At 51.9% G+C, this 23,289-nt stretch overlaps 3 protein-coding genes across 3 annotated transcripts; 2 read left to right on the top strand and 1 right to left on the bottom strand.

The window, feature by feature from the left end:
• Nucleotides 1-3: 3 nt before the first annotated feature.
• On the bottom strand, nt 4-14,969 carry BDZ83DRAFT_754314 (amino acid adenylation domain-containing protein; the record flags this gene model as incomplete). The annotated part of the gene is made up of 6 exons (XM_060514465.1): nt 4-138; nt 198-8,460; nt 8,516-8,586; nt 8,654-10,761; nt 10,815-13,936; nt 13,987-14,969. The coding sequence occupies 6 exons, from the start codon at nt 14,967-14,969 to the stop codon at nt 4-6; spliced, it is 14,682 nt and encodes a 4,893-aa protein (XP_060362570.1).
• Nucleotides 14,970-18,736: 3,767 nt separating this feature from the next.
• Nucleotides 18,737-21,419, top strand: BDZ83DRAFT_653868 (uncharacterized protein; the record flags this gene model as incomplete). The annotated part of the gene is made up of 7 exons (XM_060510662.1): nt 18,737-18,886; nt 18,926-19,073; nt 19,755-19,819; nt 19,858-19,868; nt 20,342-20,492; nt 20,677-20,705; nt 21,167-21,419. The coding sequence occupies 7 exons, from the start codon at nt 18,737-18,739 to the stop codon at nt 21,417-21,419; spliced, it is 807 nt and encodes a 268-aa protein (XP_060362569.1).
• Nucleotides 21,420-21,612: 193 nt separating this feature from the next.
• On the top strand, nt 21,613-23,267 carry BDZ83DRAFT_418141 (uncharacterized protein). The gene is made up of 3 exons (XM_060502964.1): nt 21,613-22,354; nt 22,990-23,119; nt 23,189-23,267. Exons 1-2 carry the CDS (start codon nt 21,875-21,877, stop codon nt 23,107-23,109), a joined length of 600 nt encoding a protein of 199 aa, XP_060362568.1. The 5' UTR covers nt 21,613-21,874; the 3' UTR covers nt 23,110-23,119; nt 23,189-23,267.
• Nucleotides 23,268-23,289: the final 22 nt, after the last annotated feature.

The following is a 23,289-nucleotide window of genomic DNA, read 5'->3' as shown; positions in this document are numbered from 1 at the left end:
CCCTTACAGATCCTTCAGTATACCACCGAGTAGTCCAATCAAACCATCGGCAGTACTTTGAGATACCTTCGTCGAGGCTCCAAAGACTCCGATGTCCATTCCACCCGCGTTGATCGAGGCTTCAACATCGAGTGCGTCCTGTGAAATGTTAGAAATCATGTTTTGTCATCCATTTCTAGCCGAAGGGGAGCACATACGGGAAACACGTCTGTGACCGCATTGTTATTCAGCCAGCGCGCCGAGCAGTCTTCTGCATCGTTTCTATTGCTGCTGCTCGCTTCATCCGTCTCGCCGAGGTTGGGAATCGGCTCCAGCGAAACGTTTCTGATTTCCGGCACCTTAGTGCTTTCACCACCAAGATGAAGGAAGTTGACAAAGCAATCAATCTCGACTCCAGTCCATTCCTTGATCTCCCATAGTCCGACAGTTACATGAGAGGAAATGTGATGCAAGTCGTTTTGGACATTCTTGGCAGTCTGGAGGATGTCAAGATCTTCTGTCAAAGACACCTTGAGCGGTACCAGGTTGAGCGTGGGGAATGTGTTGGCCAATCCCTCGGTCGATGATCTGTTGGCATAGTAGATACCAAAGACAATGTCTCTCGTTCCCTGACCTCTGAACTTATGGAGTGCCTTTGCCGTGGCGGCGAAGAAAAGTGCCGGTAGTCCCACGCCGGCTTTCGCAGAACATTCCTGGAGACGACCAACTTCCGGGACGACTGAGCGTTTGAGGAGAGATACTCGGCTCAGGGAGTCCGACAAATCTTCGTGACTATCGCCCGGCGTCTGGTGAACACCGTTCAGATAGTTGGACCAAAATGCCTTGTTGCTCTGCTTGACTTCTGCAGCATGGCTTGAAGCAAGGAACTCCCTCCATGAGCCCAAATCAACCACCACATCAGAAGCTTCTGACTGGATCATTGCCTGGAACTTCTGCATGAGAACCGGCAAGCTGAAGCCGTCGTAAAGCGAATGGTGAATACGTAACTTCAGTTCCCATGACTCGTCGTCTTCTTGCTTCGCATTGAGTTGCACTTGTGGGTAGCACTGTTCTGTCTTCATGGTTGAATCTTGTCCATCAATGACAATCCGCTTGTGAGGTCCATCAAGATCAGTTCGCAATATGATCTGGATGAAGGGCAATGATCTTTCGCCCGTAGCGACCAAGCAAGTTCGAAGAATTGGCTCAGAGTCCACTAGAGTAACCCACGCTGACTGCAGTTGATCGATATTGACAGATCCCTTGAGGCGATAGAAGAATTCGGGATAGAAAACATGGCCCCTTGCATTCTGCCACGCGGAGACCATGTAGACTTGCATCGGTAGTGGAGCCAAAATATCCTCAACACACGACTTGGACAAGCCAGCGTTGGAAAGGAGCACTTGCGTGTTGATAGAAGTGGGTAGCTTGTATCTGGAGGCGATACCCCGCGTTTCTGGTGCAGCATCGGAGCTAGGAGGAATTACCTGGGCATGCCTGGCCATCTCCTTGATCGAGCTGGAAGTCAAGAGCACGCGAACGCCAAGGTTGATACCCTCTTTGCGCAGAAGTGTCACGACTTTGATGGCGCTGATAGAGTCCAGACCCAGGTTGTACAGGGTATGGCTCTTGCTGATCGAATCGAGTTCTACATTTGCTGCTCGCGAGAGTACTCTTCGTATAGTGCTCTCATCCGGTGTCCACTCAGCATCATTCCCAGATGGGCTCGTTGTTGGTGTTGATCCGGAAGACGAGGTCGTCGCTGTTTTAGCGTGAAATTTTGGTAGTTGACAGATCGAAACCTGGTCACCCTCAAAGCAGAGAAGATTGTCTTCAGGTGTATTGACAATGAACATCAGAGCTCTGTCAAGATGATGAAGTAGTTGCTGCGTCATCTTTTCGGACACAAAGGAATTCTGTCCAGCAATGCGCCAAACGAGTGTGTCGGGAGTGATCTCCAACTCAGCACAGACAGCAAAGTCGGTCGCGGAAGACCCCTGAACAGACTTCATGATCTGGACGTCGTCTGATCCTGAGTTGGGGCTCTTTTGGAGGATGAAGAGAGTGTTGAAGAGACGCCCGCCCGCAGCGCTCTGGGCTTTTCGCAGAGGATAATTTTGGAACTCCGTGATATCGCCCATCGTCTCTTGAAGGTAGCGCAAAAAGCTCGTGGTCGAGCCATGAAGGAAGCAACGTACTGCTACAGTGTTCATTGTCGGAAACACCAGAGCCTGCGATTGTTCGGAGTCACGGCCAGCAAGAACCACACCGAAAGTGACCTCAAGAGACTGGAGCAGAGTCGCAACCACCGATGCCCAACATGCTTGACCCAAAACCTGCAGGCTGACAGCATAGCGTTTGCAGAATGCAGTAACTTGCTCCTGCCCGATGCTCGAAATAGCCTCTGTTCGGTGAGTGACGTCTCTAGATAGTTCGTCGGCAGACTGCCTCTCAGGCAGTAGAGATGGCTGAGTGTTTGCGAGGTATCGAGACCAAAACTTTCTTGACTGATCGGTTGGTGTTTTTATCAGGTCTCGTAGGAACGGCTCAGCTGGCGGGCGCTCTACCAATTGGTTTCGATAGGCGGCTGCAACGTCTTGGTGTAGCAGGGCCAATGACCAGCCGTCGTACAGAGCATGTGAAATCGATAGAATGAGCAGAGGCCTTGAGCTCGTAGATAGGAGGGATAATTGAAGTAAGTTGCCTTGCCCGTTTGCGGCTCGAGCATTCTTCTTGTGGTGTTGGATAATGTTTTGCGGCTCGTTCTGACCATTTGCTTCAAACTTGCCCAAAGTCGGCAAGCAAGAGTTCGGCTTCAGCACAACCTGGGCGAAAGTCTGTTCCACGTCCGGATCCTCAATCTGAACGAATACGGTTCGTAGGATTGGTGAGCGTTCCACAGCTTGCAACCAGGCTCTTTCAAATTTATCAAGGTCTAGTCCATCGGCCAGCTCCAAAATGTCATGATTGAAGTACTGAACAAAGTCTGACTGTAGCATGTCTCCCATCATAGACTCTTGCAGAGGGGTAGGAGGCAAGACAGCCTCTGCGTTGTCGAGGTTGAATTGAGTCGATACGACTGCTCTCCATAACTGACTCTTGAGTTCATCGAAGCCTGATTGGTCGTCGACCTCAGCTAAAGTTGCCTTCTTCTCGTTCAAGATCTTGGACATCGCAGCGATCGTTTGCGCACGCATAAGTTGAGACAAGGTAAGCTCATAGCCGATGTGTTTGAGTCTTGCAGAGAGCTTGACAAGATCAATGCTGTCAAGCCCTAGTTGAAGCAGCGCCATGTTCTCTGTGATGCTTTCTTCGGAAGCACCAGCCAGGGCGGCAATCTCCTTCCTCAAAGCCAATGTATTCGGGTTCCACTCAAAGTCTGACAGGCTCAAGTCGAGCTGGTATTCTTTCGAAATCTCTCCATCAATGGACTCAGGTCTTGAAGTCAATGGTGTGCGGGGAGATGCCGCTGTTGAAGCCTCCCTGGAAGGATTTGCGGTAACAGGCAAAGAGTGGGTGGCCCTGGATGTCACATCGACCATGGCGTCATCAATTTCTTCGAACAGAGAGCTCATCGTCGCCGCGTCGGCTACGTCTCTGTGCGCAACGATCTGGACGCGCAACTGGCCATCTGGGGTCGCGGATGCTTCGAAGGCCAGGGGGTAGTCAGAAACACTATAGTCGTCCATGATGGACCACATGCCAGATGGCTCTGTGGAGTGAGGTGCTTCGATCTGAAAGACGAACAGATTCTCAAAGATGGGACGGCCTCGAGACTTTGTGCACCACTTTTGAATGTTACGCAGCGGTACGTGCTGAAATTGCAGCACGGAGGTGTTGAACTCATGACATTTCTGGATAAGGGACAACCAAGTGTCACCCTCTTTAAGGCCAGCATAGAATAAAAGTGTGTTGAACAACGGGCCGATGGTATTCTCGATCTGCTCCAGATCAATAGATCGGCCAGAAACGATGACTCCAGTAGCAGCGTTGCCTGGAAAGTGCTTCTTGAAGACAGAGGTCCACAGAGCAAGCACAACCGACTGCAGAGTGACGTTCAGAGACCTACGCAACGTCTCCAGATTGCGTGCCGAATAAGTCTTGGTCTTTGTGATGATAGCAGCAGAATCTCCTGAGCGCAACCTGGGAAGGGAATCGAAGGAGCAGTCACTAAGATGCTCAACCCAGAACTGGCGGCTAGAATCGTAATTTGCCAAAGGACCATAAGCGAGGGTGTCCAGGAAAGATGGAGGTGTCTCGTGTTCTTTGTTCAAATACTCGGCAGACACCCATCGAAGCATGGATTCGAAGCTCGAGCCGTCGTACAACGCATGGAAGATGTGGACAACAAGGACGGTCTCCTCACCCAGTCGAGTAACAATCAGCTCCAGAGGATTTGAAACGTTCCTACTGTTCTGATGTATTAGGTCTGGAAGAGCACTGGAGAGTAGTGGCTCGATCTCGGTGGGGCTACGATCACGGAAATCTTTCCATGAGAGCTGAGAGGTCTTGACTGCGACTTGAGCAAACCCAGCGGGTGTTTGGATGAAACTAGTCCGTAAGATCGCATGCGCTTTCACCATCTTCTCGCAGGCGTTCTTGAGCTTGGCGATGGACACTGCTGGCGCAAGTCTGAGGCGGAACGCAGTGAAGTAGGCACCTTCGTCCTGATCTGACATGAAGCGCGAAAGCATCCCTTCTTGGAGAGGCGTGCATGGTGCAACGTACGCTATGTCTCGATCATCTGTCAATCCAAGCTCCTGGACGGCCAAGGACCGGTATCTGTGTTCAAATGCATGAATGAGCTGGCGTGCCTCTTGAACACCATTCCTTTCATTCGAAGACTGGCTCTCTTGCAAAGCCTCAGCCAGATCTCCCAGACCCGGGTTTCGAAGAATGACCTGCGGCGACGCTCCAATGAGACCATTCTTGCGCAGTTGGCGTGACAACCTTAAGGCTGAGATAGAGTCCACACCGAGGTCAAAAATATTGCTTGATAGAGATATACTCGTATCCTCGCCCAGAAACTCTCCCGTCGTTGATAGGACCAGTCGTTGAGTGTCGTTGATTGGCTCAGAAGCTGCGCTTGAAGATGGTGACAGTTGCACCAATTTCTCAGGGGTGAGCGTGCGGAAAAGTTGATTGAGCTGTTTAATGTCTGCCTTGTTGTTTGGAGAAAGAGGTATTCTCGGTACCTGGAAGATGTACGAAGGAACCATGTATCCCGGTAGAGTATCTCTGCAGGCTTTCTGTACAGAACGGACGAGGGTTGCAGTGTTTGCTTCGCTCAAAACCTGGAGTTCGCTCTTCGAAGCACCTGTTGAATTACAGCTGAAGAACGTGACCAAGAGATCCTTGTCGAGACTGCCGTGCTTGGTCACCAAAGTAGCGACATCGCTAACCTGACGAACCCGAGTTCGAATCGAGTGGTTGATCTCTCCTATTTCCAAGCGCTGACCTCTGAGCTTGACTTGGTCATCAGCACGGCCAAGAAAGTCAAAACAGCCATCGTGCAATACTCTGACCAGGTCTCCTGTGCGGTAGACACGTTCTCCGTGTCTTTCCAGGAAGGGAAATCGCTCATGAGTCAATTCAGGTCGCTTCAAGTAACCCTTGCCAACAAGTTTCCCGGAAACACAGAGTTCCCCGACACCGCCTTTCATGACGGGAATGTCTGTGCCTGGATGCAAGACGTATGATCCAACGTTGTCGAATTGTTTGCCAATATTCGATGCCCTTCCGTTCTGTGGTACACGTTGATACATAGTCACCCCAATTGTTGCTTCAGTTGGGCCATATGCGTTGTAGATGACACCAACAGGGCCCCAAACATCAAGGATTTCCTGTTTGAGAGCTTCTCCTCCGGTGATGAAGACTCCTCTTGAAAGACTTGGAACTTCGACTGGATCAAGAAGACGAGCCAAACTGGGCGTCAAATCGATGTGCGTAATGCCGAGGCGCTGAATCGTACCGGCGAGGTCGTCAAGAATCAAATCTCTGGGCGCTCCGACCAGAGTCATCCCCACCGACCAACTCCAGTACTGTTCTAAAACAGACACATCGAAGTGAAACGATGCAAACTGCAACCATTTGGACGTCTCGTCCCAGTGTCCATCAAACAGCCTCTGGAATGCCTTCATGGCCTGGACTGCATTCTCGTGTGTTATCTCGCATCCTTTGGGCGTTCCAGTAGTGCCAGATGTGTACAGACAATAAGAATTGTCTTGCACGCTCAGACCTTCAGGGGAATTGAATTGCCTGGGCTGGTGACTCAGTGCAGTGTCGTCTATATGGATGATAGGCTGCTCGACAGCAAAGTCAATCTCGACATTAGTCAATAGCGCCAAAGCGCCAGAGTCTTTGAGAATGAACTCCTTTCTCGCTTTGGGAGCCGACGGGTCCAAGGCTAGAAAAGCGCAGCCCGATTTGAGAATTCCAAGAATCGCGAAGCAGGCCTCTGGGCACTTATCAAAGTGAATTGCAATAGTCTCGCCGACTTTTGCGTGAGGTGACAAAACATGCGCGACCTGGTTTCCCTTCTCGTTGAGCTCTCGGAAAGACCATTGTCTAGAGATCGGGGTCTCGCCGTTGAAACCGGTTACAAATTCTAGGGCAATCTTGTCGGGGTGAGTCTCAGCCTTGGTCTCGACAAAGCTGTGGAGGAAAGGTTCTTTGGAATGAATCGTAGGCTCCAAGGGAGGTATGATGGAGAAAATTGAAGGGTCAGTGGTCCATAGGTCAACTGCGGTCTTTTCCGGGCACTGGACGAGATGTCTTAGTACGGCATCGAATTGGTCCAGTAAATGAAGTGCCTGAGTCTTAGGCAAAATATCGGTTTTGAAGGACAGACGCAACTGGACCTTTCCGTCGGGGAGTGGCTCGACTTCAAACGAAACTGGATAATCCAAGTTGCCTTCTTCGCTGACAACTTCCCCCGGGAAGTTGGGAGCGGCGTCAGTTGGCATTCGTTGATACACAAGTAGAGTGTCAAAAACCCTCGTGTTTGGATATCCAAGCCATCTCTGAACTTGTGCCAAGGGAGCATTTTGATGCTTCAGAAGCTGATTGTTGTAGTCAAGCATCTGTTGGACAAGCTCGGAGTTTGATGATTTGTTATGCGCGATGACAGGCAAAGTAGTGATGCATGGGAGAACAATGTTCTTCGTCTCATCGCTCATGCGACCAGACAAGACGATGCCGAACACTACATCTTCTTCGCCTAGATACGCGGACAGAATGCGAGTCCAAGTGGCTTGCAGGACACCCTGGATTGATACGCCGACTCTCTTTGCGTTTCTGGACAGTCGGGTGAAGTCCATACTAGAAAAGCGCTTGACAACCATCGATTCGGGAGACTTTTCCATCAGGGGCGTCAGGGTTGGGAAACGATTGACAACAACTTGAGCAGCCTTTTGTTTCCAGAAAGTTTCTGCTTGACTAGTTTCAAGAGAAGCCTGAAGAATTTCCGAGAGACCATTCTCGAGAGAGATATGTTGTAACATGGGCTTTCCGGAGATATATAATGATAGATCCCGAAGGAGCAATTGCAATGAGTATGCATCGTAGAGCGCATGGTGCATGATCAGATGCATTGTTACGCCTGAATTCGCTGATTCGAGAGCTACGGCCCAAGGGGGTTGCTGCATTGAGCTCAAAATCTCGTGCGCAGTATCTAGTTTCCACTTTGTGACACTGAACGACTCGGGCGCATTATTGTGAACCGTGAGACGTAGATGGCAGCGTGTGGCCGGGATCTGCACCATTGCAAAAGAGGCATCTCGATGTTGTGTGGAGATGAACCCTGTCCTCAGGATCTCATGGTGGTCGAGCAAAGCAGTCCACGCCTTCTGAAGTAGATCAACAGAAATGTCTTCGTTGAGCGCAAAAGACATGTAATTCAGGTAGTCTTTACCCTCTGACTGGATAAAGTCGTTCAGCATAGCGGATTGTAGAGGTGAACATGGCAGAATCTTGTCGAATTCACCAGCTGAAGAGTCCCTGACTTCTCGGTCGAACTTCGTAAAGTCGTATTGACTGGTAGTCTGCGCGGGTACAATATGTAGTCGAGTGGCCAGTTTTGCGCAAGTAGGAAATTCAATGACGTCCAAGGCAGATAACTCCAGACCTCTCTCCCGCATCATGGCTGCAAGTTGCACTGCATTGATGCTGTCAAGGCCCAGCTGGAAGATGGTTGTGGTTTTGCCAATGTTTGAGGCCGGAACCTTTGAGAGCTCGGAGATGATCGATCGGAGCTGATCTTCATCTTGGCTCCACTCTTCGGTAGCGGAACCTACGTCTACGTCTGACTGCTCGGCGGTATCTGAAATCTTCTCGACTTTGAGACGTTCAAGGTCCCGCCTTGATTCTGGCGGCAAATGATCTCGCGTAGGAACACTGGAAGCAGGGTGGGTCGCTATGTATTGAGCAACAAACAAAAACGTGTCGAGCAGTCCCATGGCTGCTTCTTGTGTCATAAAAGGACTGCACTTGAGGTTAGTCCACCATTCTTCATGCCAGCTGACGATCTGCGACATACCTGTTAGAGTGAAGTCTGACGATTATCAGGTCACGGACCGGAGACGGGACCAATTCGCAAACGAGAGGTACCTGTACATTTTTCATTAGCTTTTCCTTCGCTCACAAAATTTGGTCGGCCATCGAGATCATGACTTACATCCATGGTACCATTATCCTCAATTAGTTCCCAGATGCCAGAAGCACGATTTGGCCTAGGTTGCTGAAGGAGGAGAAGCGAGTCAAATAGCTGTCTACCACTCTTTGAAACCTGATTTTGAATTGAGCGCAAGGGGGTGAATTGATGCTCCAATAGGCGAGGATTGATGTTCTGGAATGTCTTGAGGAGAGCTACGCTTTCCGTTGATGGGGGGACTTCAACTCTGACAGGTAAAGTATTGAAACAAGGAGCGACTAAACGGTCAATGCCGTCCACTGCCAAAGCCCTGCCGCTCATGACGTTTCCAAAGCAAATATCTGACTCCTCATACACCAGAGCAAGGAATACAGACCATGCTGTTTGGAAGTATGATAGCACCGAAACGCCCGAAATCTTGCACATTACTTGCATCTGGCTGAGGGACATAACAAGCGGCTTTGAAGTGACAATAGTGGTGGCTGACCCAGGAAGTTGAGAGCCCCCAACTGAGAGAATGTGCTGAGCGGGCTTGAACGCTTCAAAGTGATTCTGCCAGAAACTGCTTGTTCCATCGGGTAACTGAAGAATCTCTGCAAGAATAGGCTCGTACTCCAACGGAGCTGGGAGACTCTTGCCGACTGCGAGCTGCTCTACCTCGGCGAGGAGTGCCTCCATTGCCACGCCGTCATAGAGCGCGTGGTGACAGGCGAATGAGAGGTAGACATCTCCTGTTACCCTTAGGATAGCGAGTGAAACTGGTGGGATTCTCGAGTCCACTGCACCGGGCAACCCTTCCACGTGTTGACTGGCTGCTTCTTCTAGACTGCCTCCCACGATCAGACCCCACGTCATGGGAAGAGAGTCTAGTACAACTTGCGCAACGGCACGTTGTGGATCTCTGGTCGACACAAAACAAGTCCGGAGAATGTCATGTCGGTGGTGCATATGCTCCCAGTGGCCCTTCATGTCTGTATCAGAAATGTGTAGTCTGAAGATCATCTGATTTGAGTAGGATGACCCTGTCGTTGACGAAAGCATGGCCTCTTGAAGCGGGGTGCATGGCAGAACCGAAGAAACCGTTTTCCCATCTTTTTCGAAGTCTCTCTTTACTTCCTCAACAAATTCCCGTGGAAACAGCGTGGAAGCCCTAGAGATTGTGCTTGAGAAGGTGATAGATGCGTCGGAAAGTATCTCCTGGGCTAAACGAGCTATGCAGCCTGCCCGAAGGATCATCGAGACCGGCACTCTTCGGCTGAAAGAAGCTTGTAAAGACCTCGCAAGTGAAATCGCAGATATAGAGTCTAGCCCAAGAGCAGCAAAAGGCTGCCATCGAGCAATTTCATCCACTGCTACTTTGGTCGTCTGGGACATCGCCATTCTGATTGTTCGCTCCTCTTCAGACCAGAACTTTTCATCTTCCTTCTGCTGGAGAGAGCCTGCAGCGCGGTTGATATAGTCTCGATCTAAGCCGCGGAACGATGCTTGCAGCCTGGCTCTATCAATCTTGCCACTAGACGTCAATGGCACGGAACTGATTGGGATCAGGTAGCTTGGGACCATGTAGGCAGGTACGCGGGATCGAAGGCGGCCGAGAAGGGTGTTGTTTGCTTGGAACAGTCCTTCGTCGATAGGCAAGGTCCTGAAGTCATCATGGGATTGTTGAGCGGGTACATAGAACACAGCTAATTGAGACGCGGTTGTGGTTGCGTTGCTGACGATGACTGCCGCGCTTGACGTAGCAATGCTTGAGGTCGTGAGGATGCTGCCAATTTCGCCAGTGTCAATTCGCTGTCCACGCAATTTCAGTTGGTCATCCATGCGTCCAAGGACCATCAAAGATCTATCTTCAAGCATTCGTCCCATGTCGCCTGATCGGTAGATTCTACCGAATTGCGGGTGGTCGAGAAACTTGGAATCAGTGAGACTCTTCATCCCCAGATAGCCAGCTGCTACTTGGTCTCCTCCGAAGCAGAGCTCTCCAACACAGCCAATTGGAACTGCTTCATTCGATGTAGAACCGAGAACAAAGGTCGAAGTGTTGTCAAATGAAAAACCAAGATGGTCGATGAAGTCTCCAGGCTTCATCTTTTTGACGGTGCAAATATTTGTGGTTTCAGCTGGGCCGTATCCTACAAGACTAGTTAGCTCAAAATCAAGGCCTGGAAAGCAGTGTGAAACATACCTTGATATAGGAAGCCGGTCCATTTCTCTGCAACATGTGCAGTCATGGGTTCGCCGGCAGTAACAAGAAAATTTACTGCGGGCACATTGCAAGGGTTGACCAAAGAAGCAACCGTCGGGGTCATGCTGAGATGAGTGCATCCCAAAAACTGGATGGCACGCTCCAAGTCCTGGAAAAGGGTATCATTGGTACCAGTGCACAAACATGCTCCAACCTTCCAAGTAAAGAAAATCTCAAAGACTGAGACATCAAACGCCTGTGAACATGCTTGCAGGAAACGAGAAGCGTTGCTATGGGGGTATATCCTGGACAAAACATCCAGGTTGCTCACGATATTCTTCTGTGTGACTACCACGCCCTTGGGTGTGCCTGTGGTTCCAGACGTATAGATGACATACGCTGGTCGTGAAGGGTCTGCCGACAGACCCAAGTTGTTCTCCATGCTGCCGGGCATGTCGATTGACAGGGCATCCACGAACTGACAACTGGAGAGATCGCCTAGAGTTGATGAGACAGCCGCATCGGCAAGACAGATTGTGACCTCAGCTTGGGTCAAAATGAGCCGGATTCTGTCTTTCGGGGTGGTGGGTAAGAGAGGCAAGTATGCACAGCCAGCCTTGAGAATACCCAGAATGGCGGCATACAAGCAGATTGACTTTTCCATAATTATGCCCACAATGCCGCCCTCTCTCGCGCCTAGCTTATGAAGATGCCTTGCGATTTTGTTAGCCGAGGTATTCAGGCTGCTGTACGACATGGTGTCAACATCTCCATCATCAAGAGATCTTGCGAATCGGATGGCTGTGGCATTGGGTGTGGCACTTGCCGAATGCTCAAACATTGCCGCCAGGTCCGGGACCGTAGAGAGAGTTGCAGGATGGGCGTTGAAGATGGAAGTGAGCCCTGGGGACAGTGATTTTCCGATAGTTTCCACTTGGCATTGAGGCTCGACTACAAGGTGTGAAACCACCGAATCCAACTGTTCCATCAGAATCTCGGCGTGTCCTGTCGTAAAGGCGGTGGTGTGGTATGTTACGCGACAAACCGAGCTCTCGGCGGAAGGCTCAATTTCAACCAGAAGGCTGGTCTCTAGAAAGTCCTGATGAGATATTTCCCGAACATGCCCCTGTTTTGCTTGGTGGCTGTAGAGAGACTCTTGGTAGACAAATAGCACATCGAAGAGAGCATCTCCGAGGTTCGTGCCTGCGATTCTCTTGATGTCCGCCAACGGCAATATGCCGTGTTGTAGCGCGCCACGGTTCGTAGCTTGGATGTGGCGAACGAGGTCGGCAATGGTCGCAATCCCGGCTAAGTTGACTCGCAGAGGCGTTGTCATGATACAAGGTCCCATGATGCGCTCAATGCTCGTTACCGCAATGGTCCTGCCTGACGAGACTGAGCCAATTACAAGGTCCGTCTCTCCTTGCAACCCGGCCCAGAGCCATAGTGTAGCGGCTTGAAAGAAAACTTGAGGGTGGCATTGAAGCCGTGTTGCGGCCTTCTGCAGGGCACTTTGCGAAATGTTCATTGTCCTAACTGCAGTCCGAGTCTCGACAGTATCAGCTGGGCGACCCATGAGACGCGGTAGGTTATGTCGTTGCCAACCAAGCAGGTGATCCGCCCAGAATTCACGCGCCTCATCCATGCGGTCTTTATTTGCAGGTTCCGCATAGAATTTGGAAACGTCTTGGAACTGCGGTCTGGTTTCGGGTACTCCACCGGTGGCCAGTGTGGAAAAGTCTTTGATCAACAAGTCGACCGACCATCCGTCATAGAGGGCGTGATGCATTTGGAAGAGCACGATTGGCCCAAGACCTTGCTGAGTTTCCAGAATTTGGACTTTGAGAGGACGCAAGTAATTCTCATCGGAAGCCAGACAATAACTCTCGTCCAGTTGGGGGACAATTTGAACAGTAGACTGAGGAAGCTTGCTGTAGATGATTTGTGCGAACCTATCATCAAATGACACGAACCCTGACCGTAAGATCTCATTGCTCTGTGCGATCTGGTACGTCCACTGCAAAACTTCCTGCGTCGTAGTCTTCGCCGGAAATTCAAGCTTGATCCAGTTACAGTAGGCCTGTGGATTGACGGATGTCTCTGCTAGCATCGAATTTTGCAGAGGTGTGCACGCTTGAAGGCGTGCGATATCGTCTTTCAAAAAAGTCACGTCGGCTCGTTGCTTCAGCACCTCGTCGAATCGTATCTCGCAGGGATCGTTGAGGTCAACCATGTGGTGTTCTTGGTCTGTTGAAGAGGTTGATCCCGATGCTTGTAGAGAGGTGACCAGGGCTGAAAGTGTCTTGGAACTGAGGATATCCGCTGCCGATGCCTGGAAACCGCCTTCTCGTAAAGCTGAAGCAAGTCTGATGGCCTTTAGAGAATCAATGCCTATGGAGGCAGGCGAAGCTGATGGAGAAACTCGAGAACCGAGAAAGTTTGATACAATTGACAACATCTCCTGTTGTAGTGGACTGGCCGCTTCAAAATGGGCTTTGGGTTGCGATAGTGTCGATGCCGTCGTTGTGTATTCGTTCTTGAGTTGTTTCCGGTCCACTTTGCCGGAGGGCAACCTGGGGAAGCTTGTCTTGATAACGACGTCGCCGGGGACCATGAAAGACGGTAGCCACGTACGGCAAGTGTTGAGAATGTCTTCCACATAATCTCCCGGGACGAATCCTTCGTCAATGGCGCAAAACGCAACCAAAATCCCCCCAAGGACCATGGCAACAGCACTGTGACAACCGGTGGTTCGCATTGCGGCTTGCTCCACTTCGCCGAGCTCAATTCTCTGGCCGCGCAGCTTGACTTGGCCGTCAGATATCCTCCCGAGGCAATTCATAGTTCCATCTGAGTTTATAACGGCTTTGTCTCCGGTGCGGTATACGCGGCCATAAGGAGTATCAAAAAATGCCGCATTCGTCTGTTCTGGTCTGTTGAGATAGCCGTTGGCGAGTTGATATCCTCCTACGACAAGCTCGCCGAGTTCCCCCTTTCGAAGTATGTTGAAGTTGAAGGGGGAGCCGTCTTCGGGGATAGCTGCGACAAAACACGAGACGGAATCCAGAGGAAACCCGATATTCGAAGAGGGACAATCCGTAGGGTATCTTGGTCTAAGTGTGCTACGAAGGGTTAGTTTTTACGATTTCGATAAAGACATACAATCACTTACCAGTGGATTGCAGCCTCGGTTGGGCCATACATGCCCCATAGCATGCTTTCCGAAACGTCAATGCCGCCAAACTCGCGAACAACGGACTCTGTCAACATCTCACCAATCGTCAGAAGGAGCTTTAGACAGGGAGCATTCTGCCGCGAGCGAAGTAGACTGCCCGCGACTGTAGGCGTCAACTCGCATGCATCTACCTGCAAAGTCCTGATGACATCAGGAAGATCGTTAAGCATGCGACCACGATCGCACGTAACTAATGTTGATCCACGTAGAAGAGGGAAGAAAATTTCGAATACTGATACATCGAAGGTCGGCGAGGCAAATTGAAGGAAACGCCTGAAATTTGGAATATGCCGATCATGGGCGAGAAGACTCTGTGTTGCAGCGTCGTGCGAGACTCCAACGCCTTTTGGCGTGCCGGTCGACCCAGAAGTGTACATGACATAGGAAAGATGTTGAGGCTCAATATGCCTGATTGTGGGCCTTGGTGATGAATTCGGATCATCAGTGACCTCCTCGTCGACGACTAAGACAACCCTCTCCGCATCGTCACGGGGAATCTTTGATACCAAGTCCCGGGTGACAAGCACAACTTTCGCCGATACGTCTTGGAGGATGAATCTGACTCTCTCAGGAGGTGCATCTAGATGCAAAGGGCAAAAAGCACCGCCGGCTTTAAGGATGGCCAGCATCGCAATATAAAGATGTGAGCATTGGGGAATGAGTATCGGTATAACGAAATCATCCGACACGGAGTATATCGCAGCCAAACGAGAGATCCGAGCTGCTAGGGCATCCGCGGCATCATGGAACTGAGCGTAAGAGAGAGTCGACTCTTGTCCATGGCTATTGAGTGAATGAATCGCTGGCAGCGATTCATCTGATGTAAGCTGCACAAGTTGGTGAAGGAGGCGAGGTCCCGCGATCCGAGTTGGTCGAGGATTTAGGATAGAGAGCTGGGACTCCAGCTCAGGGTCGGTCATGTTGGCCTCGTCGTCGTTCAACAAGAAAAGATGCTATTCCCAAACTGATGAGAAAATCTCAGTAGCTCTCCTAGAAAGCTGCAAGAAGTGGTCCGATGCACAAAGCCTTCGTTAACCATAGCATTACAAAGGGTATCCAGGTATTAGTCGGGGCCCTCTTTTCAACGGGAAGCGCACGACGGTCAATGCGCCCGAGTCCAGATCAAGATGGACCTGCAGCTAGAGGTCCAAGAGACCACGCGCTGGGACAGGTCTTCGTCCAATAAGACAAGTGATGATTCACAGATCCGGTCATGTAACGGCGTGGTTCCTTAGTTGGGTGCTGGGCAACATGCCATGGGGGTAATGCGAGGGGTTGACACGGGGTCGGCTGCAGATCTCCTGGCCTGTAAGATTGCAGCAATTACTCAGCTGGTGGGAAATGTCGAGCAATTCTGCAGCACAATCCAGAAAGGTCGCCAGAGCTTCGTGTATCGATGATGAAATATGGAATCTTTCATTCGTGGATGATGACGGCGTGTTGGCGCGAGCTGCCTAGCTCAAGACGGCTCGGCCCTGTGGGTAGGGCTATCAGTGACCTGTGCGTATGCCGGGCGTGTGACAACTCCCGGTGCGACGGTAGACTGACAAGGAGATACAGGGGAGATGAGGAGTGCTGCAGAATAAAGATATGGATTGTTGATCTACCACTGGTTGTCTTTGTATGGGCGTATATGCGTGTGTGCGTATGTGTGTGTGTGTGTTCGCTGGCTGAAGAGCTTTATCAGAAGCGCAGACTAGACAAGCTACCGCGCTTGCAGCACACAAAGGAAACGACCAAGAGACCCCCCCCCCCGCCCATCCTGAGCGGATCCTGATGTGGCTGAAGGGGGGCAGCGCCAGGTGTGTTGGTCGCTTTGGGCGTCTTACACACAAGTTCCTCGTCGCCATCCGTAAGCTTGAAAGGTTATGACTTGTGAGATTTCCATCCCACGCTCATTTCCAGGTTTGCGGCAGGATGGACAGGTTTGAGGCCAGGCATCGGCCCTCCAGATCACTGAAAGGGAGGACCCAGATGACCGGGGGGGGGGCCATTTCCGGCGCTTATGGCGTCATGGCTTAATAGAGCTCGCCGCGCTGCCCGAGGGCGAAACGCTTTGCTTTGAAATAAGCTTCGAGGGCCGCTCTCTGGCTGCCTCAACCTGGACGGCGTTCACTCGGATGTGTAACGTAAGACCGGAAGTCTGCAGACACGACTACCGCCGCAGTGGCGAGCCTGCACGGCATGCCGATGGCCGGCAGCCTTATCCGATCTTGTGGTCAGGCAAAGCTCTTGACAGCTGCTGTGCACCATGGAACCCGTTGTTCGACATGCATCCCCGCCCGCATCTAAATCAAGCGGAAGCAATGTTGCCGTGTCCGAGCTACTAGCCCTGGCGGCGAGAAAAACGGGTTTCGAGCTTGGCCGGCCGGCGGCCGTCTCCGGTAAGGGACGTCGAACCCTCAAAGCTTGTAGCTGCTCATGTCTCACGCTCCGCAGCCAATAACCCGCGACGGAACCTCCAACGTCGGATGAAGGCATGTCGAGCTCGGATTAAACATGTGCTGGGGGTTTGCAGAGATGCACAAGCATGGCGCAAGATCTGACGGCACATCCAGAACAGGCCATTTTCCCCCAGACGCCACGCCATGATCCGCGTTGATGCTCGACCGAGTTCGCGGCGGCTGGCCGATCTCGTCTGACTGCCGGACAACGGTTTCTATAAGCGGCAAACTCTCCGAGCACTTGCCTCTGGAGGTCATGAAGAGGGCGGTACGGAGGACGACGGCGCGGGGCTCTTTTGGGGAACCACTCAACCACCAAGTCCCTGGTGACTGGACGGGACGACGAAATGGTGGTGGGAAGAAGGCATCTGGCTGGTCAGATTCCGCCCGCACATGGTGGTTTTATCTGGATCGCTTCGTCTGTTGCTTCGTCTGGTGTGGTATCCACAGGTAGGCATGAGCCGGCGGGATGGTATGTACTGTGATCAGGAAGCATATGTTATTATTTAGGTTCGTGCCATGTGCGCGCGCAGGTGAGTCGGAGCAACAAGCTGAAATAGTCGCCTGGCATGTTTGTGTATCGATCTCTGGATGCGATGGATGGGTTGGAAGAGTGACCCTAGCCAAACATAGGCGCCAGGAAAGGGAGGCCAATGGAGAAAGAGTCGCCATCTAGCCGTGGGGTTACTGTCAGTCTGTCACAAGTCTGCGGTCGTGTCACGTCTCCGGCCCGTCTAGGTGGAGGGGCGATGCACCGCTGTAAGAGCCAAAGGCGCGAAGTGTGGCCCAAATGTGGGGGTAGACTGAGTCGAAGACAGTACGTAATTCGACATCGGAAAAGAACGGCCAGTGCCTTTGAAGACCAGGCTAGATGGAAAAGACATATTCCACCCAGGGCCTGCGAGAGGGTCGAAAGAGGCCGGCACTCAAGTGAGTACGCGTTCATCGATGGTGAGGACAGGGTGAGGCAGTCTCGAGAATGCGGTCAGTGACTGGCGGTGGTCAGCATACTGGTCTTGGGAATGTCCTGGGAGGCAGTGGTTGGGGTTCGGGTTCCAAAGAGTCAGAAAGAGCCAGCCAGACGTCACAGGAGGCTGTCTGGATTCTGCAGTCTGCAGCTTGGTGGGCGCCCATCGTCCAGATCCCGGCAGCGATGCCCCAATACTCGTCGTATCCCCTCCTTTGGAAAGATGGCGACTCGGCGAGCTATGGGATGGCTAGGGATGGGATGGGACGGATGCTTGGATGATGTCGGTGGAGGTCGCCAGCGCGCCGTGGTGGATGGATCGGACGGGTCCAGGGAATAGAAAGTGTGGGTGGATGAGTGGATGAATGCCGCAGGACACGGCGAAAGGAAGTCCAGGTTGACTACCTACTCGGGTATGGACTCGATGGTATTGTCGGGTACGAGAGGGGCGGCGGGATTGAGCCGTACTCGGTGGTTCTTGGTCGGCAGTCGGTGGTGTTTGTGGTATTGCAGAAATGGGATTGGAACCTTGGTACTCCGTATGCCTCAAGGGCATGGCGAGAGTCAGTCTGTTTGAGGAGTAGCTGCTCTTGTGAAGAGTGAGAGCGAGTAACAAGGAAGGCAATGAGTAAGTGCAAAGTCGCTTATGCAGTGTGCGTGCGAGAAGTCCCGTCAGGCTGGGGGGTAAGATATCCGTACGAATACTCCGTACTCCGGGCGTATTCCGTACCTACACACACAAGAATAACAATACCCATAGAACAAGAAGGGCACCATGATGGAGAAATGCTGAATGGACTGAGGTGCCTGGTGAATGCTGTGTGCGAGTTTCGAGAGGCGGGATGGTGGGAATCCATGTGAAGAGATTTTCCCACCTTCCCTGTCTTGACTCTTCTTGCCTGTTCGGAGGGACAGCCCAGAGTGACTTCCTGCCTTCCCAGTTCCCACCCAAGGAAGCACGGTAGGTATCTTTTCTGGGGTTCGGCGAGTGCTCCTGCTGGCTCCTGCCTCCTCCTGCTGGCTGCTGCTGCTGCTGCTCCTGCTCCTGCTCGGGGCTGCTTGGTGGCAGGTCCTCGTTTGGCCGGGCGGCACTTTCCCATTTGCAGTCAACTGCAGTCGGGTAAGGTAGGTAAGTACGACTTGCAAGTCTGCACCCCCAGTGCATGCCTGCTCAGGTTTCGTGGTGACCCCGAAGAAGTGAGGTAACGTACCTTACTCCGTACCCAAGTTAAGGTACGTGTGCATCCGGGCAGCGTGCCATGGAAACGCCCACCTCATGCTCATGCTCATGCCCATGCCGCATGTCGAATTTTTCTTCAGGTGCCGTTCCCCTGCCTGCCTGTCACTGTCTGCCTGCCCGCTTCCCCCTCCCTGCGTCCGTCGTTTCTTGCCGTTGTCACCAGCTACTTTACGGATACATACCAAGGTAATGGACGGATACCCGTGCTTATGTTACCACTCACAGATGCAGGAAAAGGCTGTGGATGATCGCCAGTGGATGCGTGGTGGGTTTGACGCTAAATATGCCATGGATTTCGCGGATTCCTCATCCATGGAGTGGCTCTTGAGTCCCGTCCTGGCAGGGAAAAAGCCTCGTCAGGACCAGGGCTTAGGTTCATCGACGGTCGGACGGGGGCCATCGTGGCATCGTCACTGGGCCTAAGACAGCAGGTACGTACGCCTTACCTAATTAGACCCGGATCTTATCAGATTTAGATAATCAGATCATCAGATAACTCGGGCAAAATGATGCCAACCGCGCCAAAAATTCCCGCAAAACCAGCAAAACCGCACAAGCACAATTAGCACACCCACCCAATGTGCCAGTCTTGAATGAGGTGGTCCCAGGCTAAAATACTCCACTGCCGCAAACTCCGACGAGGCGACATTATCCTCGGTTGACTGCTCTCAGTCATTCGTTTTTTTTTTCTTCCCCTTCCTCTCGAATTTTTTCACTTCTCTGTGCGTCTCATTCGCATATCGAGCCACAAATTTAATACACTTCCCAATCACTGCAAAGCCATGAATCACCTCAACGCTCGCCAATGGCTCCGGGGGGCTCTTGCGAGAAACCCTTGGTGTTTCCCCATATCCCCATTGCCCACGTTGTCTGCAAATCTGGCTGTCCAGATGGGAGCTGCCCATTCTCCGCCTCGACTCCGGTCTCCGGCCCGCACTCTTCGTGATAGGCCGGAACAGGATGTTGCTTTCCCGCTTCGCTCACCCGTACTTGACATTGTGCACTACATCCTGAAAGAGGCAAATTGATAGTCCTCTAGCATACTAGCTACTAGGTACCATGCTGTTGGTGGTTGTCTCCCTCAAGAACAAGTCTTCAAGTCAAGGGAAGGTAGTGGTTGTAAGTCACTGCGTGCTGTGTGGCATGGATACCGGTAGCTCCAGAAGAGGTACGTACTACAACGGACGGATTCTTTCCACATCTTGTCAGATTAGATCCATCACCAAGTGCGTCTTGGAAGGGAGGCAAAGTACCTCATTCTGCATAATGCCAGGGCTCACACTACTGCGCGTGTGAGTATTCATTCACTCACGCTCTCCTCTGCGCTAAGACAAGGTCCTCTCCCAATACTACGCAATGGGCTTATGGACGCATTCTAATAGTCTCGTACTCTGTACAAGTACGCATCTCCAGTGCTGGGGGTTGATGCCAACACACCCCCCGGGGCCAGGCGATGGCACACCTTGGAACCTCAATTCCGAGGTCTTCTCGTGAACCCCCCGGTCGCACTGCCCGCTCTCGGAGCAAAGCTTTGTACCATCTCAACAACCCGACTCATGTTTTCTTGGTGATCCTGCCGCCTCCACAGCGCGCATTGGATCGCAAATGCCCCGGTTTTTCCACATTCCACAACCCGTCAAGTTTCTTTCTTGGTGAGCATCTGCAACGCAACCTGCATCTTGGCCCTCATCTTTTCGAGCTTCGAGACTTGTTCGACAAACCCGCCACAGCCCTGTGGTACAAACAAGTGAGCGAGCAAGACACTGGGTTGCAACAGAATACCTTGAGTAAGGTAAGGTAGGCAGGAACTTTTGATAACGGTACGCCTTTCTTGCCTCGGTTGGTTTCCCGACCTTAACAATTTCGCACGTAACCTCCGCGCACATGAAGTTATTTGTCCCTTCTTTCCTGTTTCATTCCCAAGAAAAAGGAGCCTCCACCGGTGCATGACTTTCCATTACTCTACCTTGCCTCAGTCCAAGGAGGGAAAGGACAGACCAGGCAGGTAAGGTAGTGTGAGGTATCCGTGGATACTTCCAAATAAAACAACAAAAAGTTCCAGGTTTTGCGTGTACGAATACGTAGGTAAGGTAGGTACACGTACCTGAGGCATGCAGCTAGGAAAGACACAGGTACCGTGGAGGTACGTATGGAAGGTTCGCGACGTCAGGAAGGCGGCGTAGGCCTGTTCTTAGCCTCCTTCCCTCCTACCTGGGACGGCCTTGAACCGAAGGAAGGAAGGAGGGACCTGAGAGATTTGATCTTATCAGATCCGAAGATAACCCCGAAATCGCATCATGACCCCTCCCCCGACTCCACTTGGTCGTGCAAACTGTTCATCATCGATTTTTTTTTCTCTCTCCTTTTGACCTGTCATCGTCTCACCCCTCCCTCCCTGTTCACTAACATCCTTTTTTTTTTCTTCGTCCCCTTCGACTCCCACATCTTCGTCTCCCCTGCATCTAGGTCCCCCGTCCGATTTCTGCATCGCGACCAATTTGGAGTGGGTCTTACTGGCACCATCGATCTGCATCATCTGGGAAACCGTCGCCGACAAGTTTCTCGTAAACCGACGGCTTTGGCCTGGCCTACTGCACGTAGCACGGCTACCATGCCCGTGAAGTTTCTTCAAACCACGCCTCGATGTCATCGCCCTTGTCCGGCGGCTTCTAGTCTCAACGGCCAGTGCCCAAGCAACCCAAATACTTTACCGACGTGAAGCACCTCAGTGCTAGAGAGCCCAAGACAATATCATAACAAGAGAGAGAGATACGAGATACTATGAGGGGAACAGACAAGTTCGCAATGAGGCGAGGACTCGCAAATGTCCCACATACCAGGAATGGCGGTTGTCTTCGGACTGAACAAAAACATCGATCGATACCTTGATTGCCTCGGACAAGCATCAGCTGAGCCTTTCCAGGGTCCAGTCAACGTCGTTGTCATCCCCGCGTTGGGAAAACTGTTCGTTCGTCGGGTCGTCTACGGTCCATCCATCATCTCTAGGCGCTCACTTTAACGCTCAACCCGTTGTCAGGTCCTCAATCGCTTCGGTATTTTCATTCTAGCTTCTGTGCCTCCGGTCCATCCCTCCCGTCCGCTCCACTCCTGTGGCCCGGCACATGCAAACGAGCCAGCAACGCCAAGGCGTGCGACCGCCGCTCGCCGCCGCTGATGCTGGACACCATCTCAGACGGATTTGGTTCGATGATTATGGGGTCTTGTTCTTCATTTCTTTTTCCGTCCTCGTGCAATCGACAATGCAGCGCTGCTCTCTACCTTACCTTAATCTTCTCCGTCAACCGAAGCGCATTTCCCACTCTTGTCTGTATGTACATACAACCCTTCATTGCACCACATCATCCACTCGCCCACTCAAGAAGTTCCTCCATTCACCAAAGGACCACTTACACCACCTATGTACGGATACAAAGTACCTTGGACATGAACTTGGCATGGGTTCCAGTCTGCGAGACCCAGACCAAGACCCAGGACCCAGACCCTCCCAGGGGATCCCTTACTAGCGAGCCCATCTCTGGAGTCAGCCCGTTGCGACTCTGTCCCTGGCCCCAACCCCTGGATGTGGAAAGGCGTCCGTTGTGGATGGCTTCTTGCTTTGAGCCGAGCTGGCGCTTCGCTCTTTGCGCCCACGAGGTACGCCAATACCTATGACAAGCACCTATACTCCGTACTACTCCGTACCGTCACTACCCACGGCATTCTGTGCAGCTCTTCTCCCAAGAGAGATGGGCCAGGGTCCTGTCCTGTCCTCCGTAGTGTAGGCCTTCTCCGGCAGAATGACAGGATCGCGGCATCGACGTTGCCCCATTCGCGCGAAGAACCGAATGTTGCAATTTGAGTAGGCTCCTCCAAATACGTCTAGTCCCCAGCCTCTGGGGCGTGTAACCAAACGACAATGTACAGAGTACGGATACCCCTACCCAGTCCTAATCTCCATCTGCTCGTTCGTGAGCTCCGAGGCGAGGGTCCAGCGGTCCAGCTTCGAACTTGTCGGTCGATCACGCCGCCTCAATGGGACGCGGGCATCCATCAACGTCTGCCCGTTTTACATATTAGCCCCTCGATGCCCCTCCTCTGCTTCCTGTGCGTCTCTTGATTCTTCTTCACCAGCTCCCACTTCTCTCATCAAGCCTTTCCTCAACCGCCCATTCAACCGGTGGCCCATCTTCATTATACCCAAAGGCTTCAACCAGATACGCCACTCTTTTAAGAGTCGATGACGAACAGTGTGGCTTGAGACTTACTCTGGATCAATCACAAGGAAAAAGTCAGCATTAGACGGGAAAAAAAGTTCTGACCACACCCAAAAAATACCCCGCGCAGTTTCGCACCCGCATCCCACTTTTACACCGGGCTTTTATTCAAGCCGTCTCAAAATCGAAAAGTAACGCCCTCAAGGTCAGTTGATGTGCTCCCACTCTTCCAAAGAGTGAGATTTCAAAGGTCATGAAGCTGATGGTTTTAAAGCCCCTGCTCTTCCCGCTCAGCTGCATTGTCACTGGCACATTGATCGACCCATTCGCTCGTCAAATAATACCCCCAGCCGCTGTTTGCGACTTGTCTATATA

This window comes from Colletotrichum acutatum, assembly GCF_030867785.1.
Source record: "Colletotrichum acutatum strain CBS 112980 chromosome Unknown BDZ83scaffold_78, whole genome shotgun sequence".
NCBI classification, from domain to species: domain Eukaryota; kingdom Fungi; phylum Ascomycota; class Sordariomycetes; order Glomerellales; family Glomerellaceae; genus Colletotrichum; species Colletotrichum acutatum.
This window is presented reverse-complemented; position numbering and strand designations above follow the sequence as displayed.